The sequence below is a fragment of the Thamnophis sirtalis genome, unplaced genomic scaffold, assembly GCF_051295495.1.
Source record: "Thamnophis sirtalis isolate CommonGarterSnake01/CBP01778 unplaced genomic scaffold, rThaSir2_p1.2 scaffold_9, whole genome shotgun sequence".
In the NCBI taxonomy this organism is placed as follows: domain Eukaryota; kingdom Metazoa; phylum Chordata; class Lepidosauria; order Squamata; family Natricidae; genus Thamnophis; species Thamnophis sirtalis.
This window is the reverse complement of record NW_028261389.1, coordinates 21,386,399-21,392,128: the sequence shown is the minus strand read 5'-3', so window position 1 is coordinate 21,392,128 and position 5,730 is coordinate 21,386,399. Positions and strand designations below refer to the sequence as shown.

The window sequence follows — 5,730 nt, the reverse complement described above, 5'->3', positions numbered from 1 at the left end:
CGCCTCTCGATGGATCTCAAAAAAAAGCAAAGCCGAATAGGACGGGGTTAGTTGGTGGGATCCTGGAAGGAAGTTCCAGGGCTATATTGAAATTTTATTGAAAATGTCTTTGAATATTAATAGCTGGGGCTGGTAGTTATGTTGCTGGTTTGAACCCCGAGCTTGGCAATTTGGTTGCAAACGTTTCAGTGGAGGAGACCCTTTCCGTGCGTTTTAAATTTTATTTTAAAAAAAATGATAGGAGGTGGCTTTTTAAAAATTATTTACAATAAAACGACTTGGACTTCGGTGTAGACAAGGGGTCTCCAACCTTGGCAATTTTAAGACTTGTGGACTTCAACTCCCAGAATTCCTCAGCCAGCAAAGCTTTGCTGGCTGAGGAATTCTGGGAGTTGAAGTCTACAAGTCTTAAAAGTTGCCAAGATTGGAGACCCCTGGTAGAATCCATGGAGTTTTGTGTCCATGCAGTTCCAGGAATCCAAGGCCAACTTGGAACAGACTTTGCTTTACTTTCTTTCCCTTGGAATTCTGATTCCCCTGGTCCCTCCGGAGGGGGGCCCGGCGGCAATAGCCTCTTTCTCCTGGACCAGACTCGAAAGTGCCCAAGTTCCCTCAGAGGAAAACTTCCCCTCCTCCGTTCCGCGACTCCCATTGGGGCGGCGCGTGCCAAAGACGGGCAGACCTTCCAGCCAATCAGGAGCGAGGGTTACCGGGAGCTTCCGCCAACCTGGCTACCGTAAAGTAACCTTGGCGGCAGGAGGAGGTCTCGGCGGCCTCCGGGATGGCCGGGCCTCTGTGCCGAGCGACGGGAGGCCTGAGGTGGCTAAGTCGACTGCTTCGCCCCGGGGGCAAGCTAGGCCCGCGCCCCGGACTGCGGCGGTGAGTGGGGCAGCTTGGGGTTGGGGCAACGTGGGAGAAGGGAAAAAAGGTGAATTGCTTGGGGCGGTGGGTGGTTTAAACGCGGAGCTGCCTGGCTCTGTTCTCTCTTGATCCCATACAGGGCGCCTGAGCTGCCCTTTCCGTTGCTGGGAAAAACCGGGCCTCTGCTTGCACCTTCCCCAGCCAGTGCAGTTCATCACAAGCCATAAGCTTAAGGCAAGTCACAATTAACTACTAAGAATCAATAGAATTCTTTATTGGCCAAGGGTGATTTTATTGGCAGCGCCCCAATATTGGAACACTGCTATCATGTCACCCCTAGTTCTTCTTTTCTCTAGCCAAACCCAAATCCCGCCACTGTTCTTGCTCACAAGGCAAGCCTCTTCAGAAAAACCTAGCCAAAAAAGCCCTTCAGAAACTAGTCCAGGCAATCAGGAGGAGTAAAAATTGGACTTGAAGGACACACACCCAAATACATTAATTAATATTAAAAGGCATAAATATTTTGAATGTCCAATATATGGTGATTGTTTCTATGCCAAACTTATGGAGGGAAAGATACCTGCCTGTCACACAATAACAATCACACCTAGTTATATGCACCCAGGGTAGCCACAAATTAGGTGGTCTTGGTTTGCACAAGGAAGTGAGGCTCAGTAGGTTCTGAAATTTTTACTGCCTCAATGAAATAGGAATGGATATTCCTACTTTCCAGAAGTTTATTTTGGTGCATTTTTCAGAAGTAAATACTTGTAAAATATTTTTTTTCTTTAAATCTCTCCTTTTTCTCCTTCATCCAGGTTCCACCATAGTAAAAATACAAATCCATCGTTAGGTGGTAGCAAAGATTAATCGGCGAATGTATGATGTATTCAATGCTCTAAAGCAGGGCTGTCAAACTTGCAGGCCAGATGTGTCACGCACTAGCCATGCCCATGCCTGGTTTAACGAAGGGGAGGGGGGGAAAGTCCTGCTACATTACGTGATGTCACGAGTTTGACACCCCTGCTCTAAAGCATCTTAGAAATGCTGCAGTCTACTTTGGATATATGTTTTTAAATGGCAAAATACAGATTATATTGTATTGAAATTGTTAATTCCAAGAAAATTGTTACAGAAAGCTACTTTATGCTACTATCTTCTCTTCGGTTGCATTATGCAATACTACAGGAATTCCCAATTGGTGGAATAATGTATTCAGCACCTTATTTGCTAAATGTATGCACTTGAGATTTAAAGGACTGCTTACTACTTTAAATTTGTCTTGCAGGGCAAGTGAAGGTGCACATATTAATACTGTGTACCGCCAATTTTCACCACCACCACGGTTCGCAGTAGTCATCGGTGAAGCATCCAGTGGTCTCATGTGGTTCTGGATTTTGTGGCGCTTCTGGCATGACCCAGATGAAGTGCTGGTAAGAGCTGTTAGATTGGAAACAACTGTAAAGCAATAGCTTTCTTAATACAGAATATATTTTAATATAATACCTGGGTGAAAGGCCATTCTGTTTTACTTGTGTCACATTTTTATTTTAACACATATGAACCACAGGAGCATGTTCTATCTCTCAAAGCTCTCAAGCACTTTGTAGAATCCTGCTGCTCTGACTAGGAGCTCACTTAGTGCAACATGTTCTGTATTTAACCTTATCTGGAGCATCAAGCTAGGACAGTGATAGCGAACCTTTTTTGACTCATGTGCCAAAAGCAAGGGGAGCGCAGGGGATTCGTGTGCAGGCGTGCCACACCCATAATGCTATGTGCATGATCTCAGCGTGCATGCGTGCACGACCAGTGCTCCCCCCATTTTTGGCGTGCTTTTTTCGCCCTCCCCAGGCTCCAGAGGCTTTATAGGAGCCTGGAGAGGGCGAAAACAGCCTCCCCCCCCCGAGACTTCCGGAGTGTGAAAAACTGGCCCTACGGGCAAACCGGAAATTCGGGAATGGACTTCCGGATTGCTCGTAGGGCTGGTTTTAGCTCTCCGGAGCCTTCAGGGGCCTTCAAACTGGAGGTTTGGGAACGTACTTCCGGTTTGCTTGTAGGGCTGGTTTTAGCCCCCTGGAGCCTTCAGGGAATCCTCCTGAAAGCCCCGGAGGATGAAAAACAGCCCTACAGACAAACCGGAAGTATGTTCCCAAAGTTCTGGTTTACCCGTAGGGCCGTTTTTTCACGCTCTGGAGGCTTCAAGGAAGCATCCGGAGGATGAAAAATGGCCTCAAAAAAAAAAAAAAAAAAAGGCTGAAGTCTGCTGGCCAGCGCGCACATGCCAGCTGACAGGGCAACACCCTGACAAATGGCTCCACGTGCCACCTGTGGCAGGCATGCCATAGGTTCGCCATCACGGAGCTAGGATCTTAGGAAGACTTTTATGGCATTAAAGACAATTCTCTAGTGTAGTTTACCCCAAATTAGGCCATCTAAGGATTACATTCTTCAAGTCTCATCAGCTTCAACAAGGATTGTCTTTTTTGAGGACTTGTTATTCGTCTGCCAAAAAATTCTAGAACTGAAACAGAGAAAGGTTATTTTAACTGAAATATTAGTAAAATGGTTAAGTGAATCTGGCTTCCCCATTGACTTCAACTGTCATAAATATGAGTCAGTTGCCAAGCATCCAAATTTGGCTCACATGCCAATGGGGATGGTACAATGGATGTAAGTGTGAAAAACGGTCATAAGTCACTTTTTCCGACTGTTGTAACTTTGAATGGTCATAAATGAACTGTTGTAAGTCAAGGACAACTGTACCAGCTCCAATCATAACTACTACATGTTCAATGCCATCTTAAGTTCGAATGGTCACTGAACGAGTGGCCATTAAATGATCACTTATGTAATGCAGTACACACAAGAGTATAAGAAACGTGACCTGGAGTATATAGAAAAAAGAATCAGCCAATAATCGTATTCCACAGACTGACTGTAATGTATCTTGTTCAGGCCAAAGCTGACTAAACAAGATCACTTCTTAATGAGAGAACTGCTAATGAAATACAAATTGGATAATTGTTATGCTTCTCTTAATAATGCTGAATATGACTTTTTAAAATTATTTATGCATCCTAAAATTGGAATTCAAAATTCTACTCAGCTTTAAGATTTTTTCCTCAAAACACCAATTCTGTCATACTGAGCGATATATTTTTGACAGGAGTTCTAAAAAATTCAACTGGTTGCGAGACTGTATTTGGAAGGGGAAGAAAGCTGTGTACAAGAAGCTTTTATGTATCCCTGAAGTATTTTTGGATTATAGCTATGCTTCAAAATGGGGATTATCTGATTTTGTTTGCTTGCAGAAGTGCCTGATTCAAGACTGTGAAACAATTTTCTGTTTGAAAAGTAATCTAAAATGTTAAACTTCCTATTTTTCTCTAACAGGGTCACTTTCCATTCCCAGATCCTTCTTTGTGGACAGATGAAGAGCTAGGAATTCCTCCAGATGATGAATAATAAACATGTGGTTTCAAAGTGGCTCTTAAAATATGATAATTTGCTTAATAAGAAAGCATTAATTAAGATCTACTGTTGCAAAATAAGGAATATCACATTAAAATTGAACTACACCAGAAATGTCTGCAGTGCTATTTATTTCCCAATTGTAGGAGCATATTTCACTATCCTATTTCTCCTTGTATTTTGTTTCAACCAATTTGTTTTCCTAATAACAGTAGGAATTATTCAGATGTGGAATATCAAAATACATTTAAAAAATAAATAACAGTAAGCAGACTTTAAAAAAAAAACACTTGAATCAGCATTTAGAATCTGGTCTAAAGGATGGAGTTGTGTTATGACAGTCTTGTTCAAATGCTGTTTGAATAATTATTTAAATCTACTTAAAACAGATTCATCTGAATTATTTGTCTTCATTGTTTATAGACTACAGAAAATATTTTGCTTTACATTAAGTATGAATTTTAACTAATAAACTATAAAGCCAGATCATGTGTTTTATTTTATACTCTGTTTCTACCAATATATTACTGTGTTGCATTTAAAAACACATTCAGAGCTAATTCTCTGGTTATACATCCAGTTCCTGCTTAACAGCTCTATTTCACTGATACAATTAATACTCTGAATTTCCCACAATGTAATCGCAAATATAACCCTTGTTATATTAATGATATAATGATTTCATGCAGTGTTCTCCATGCAGTCAATCTTTATTATAGCAGTATTCACATCAAATACATATAATTTTTAACCTTTTATATAATACAGAGTTCTTTAAATAACTTTACACAAATAGTTCTTCAGTCTTAATTTTCAGCTGTCATTTTTTTTTAAATTGTATGTCTCCATGCTCGCTAAACCAAACTGGACAATATTTCCCACTGTACAAATTTACATGAGAGAAAAAAGCTCAAAATACAAATGAAAGGAATTTACGTTAGAGGATTTTAACAACTAAAATCTGTATAAGCTTTTACAGTCAACAACTGGAGAAAAGGAAAGGCTGGGTGATGGGAAAACGCTGCAGTGATCAATAAAACAAAGCTGAAAATTATTTTCCTGTGAATTATAAGTGCAGTCCTCATAAATATTGTTTTTAACTCTTACTTTTTAAAAAAAAAAACCTTTTCTCTTAAAGAGGAAGCAACAAAATTGCAGTTTTCGAGGATGAAACATTTGTGGAAAAAAAAATCTTGATGTTCAGATAGATTTTCCCTGCACTAATTAAACACATTTCTTCTTTTCAGTAACATGTTAGAATAACCTTGTTCAGCAATTTTTTTGGTTCATCTTTGCAGTCACTTCCATAGGGTTTAACTTTACAGTATTTAAGCTAGACAAATTTTACACAAAGGTTCTCTGCTCATCACTTTAAAGGTTAAGGAAAAGCCTATG

The 5,730-nt window shown here is 40.5% G+C and overlaps 1 protein-coding gene across 1 annotated transcript; it reads left to right on the top strand.

Moving 5' to 3' along the window:
• Positions 1-720: 720 nt before the first annotated feature.
• On the top strand, positions 721-4,821 carry NDUFB2 (NADH:ubiquinone oxidoreductase subunit B2). Its single transcript, XM_014068457.2, has 3 exons — positions 721-879; positions 2,150-2,294; positions 4,258-4,821. The coding sequence occupies exons 1-3, from the start codon at positions 782-784 to the stop codon at positions 4,327-4,329; spliced, it is 315 nt and encodes a 104-aa protein (XP_013923932.1). The 5' UTR covers positions 721-781; the 3' UTR covers positions 4,330-4,821.
• Positions 4,822-5,730: the final 909 nt, after the last annotated feature.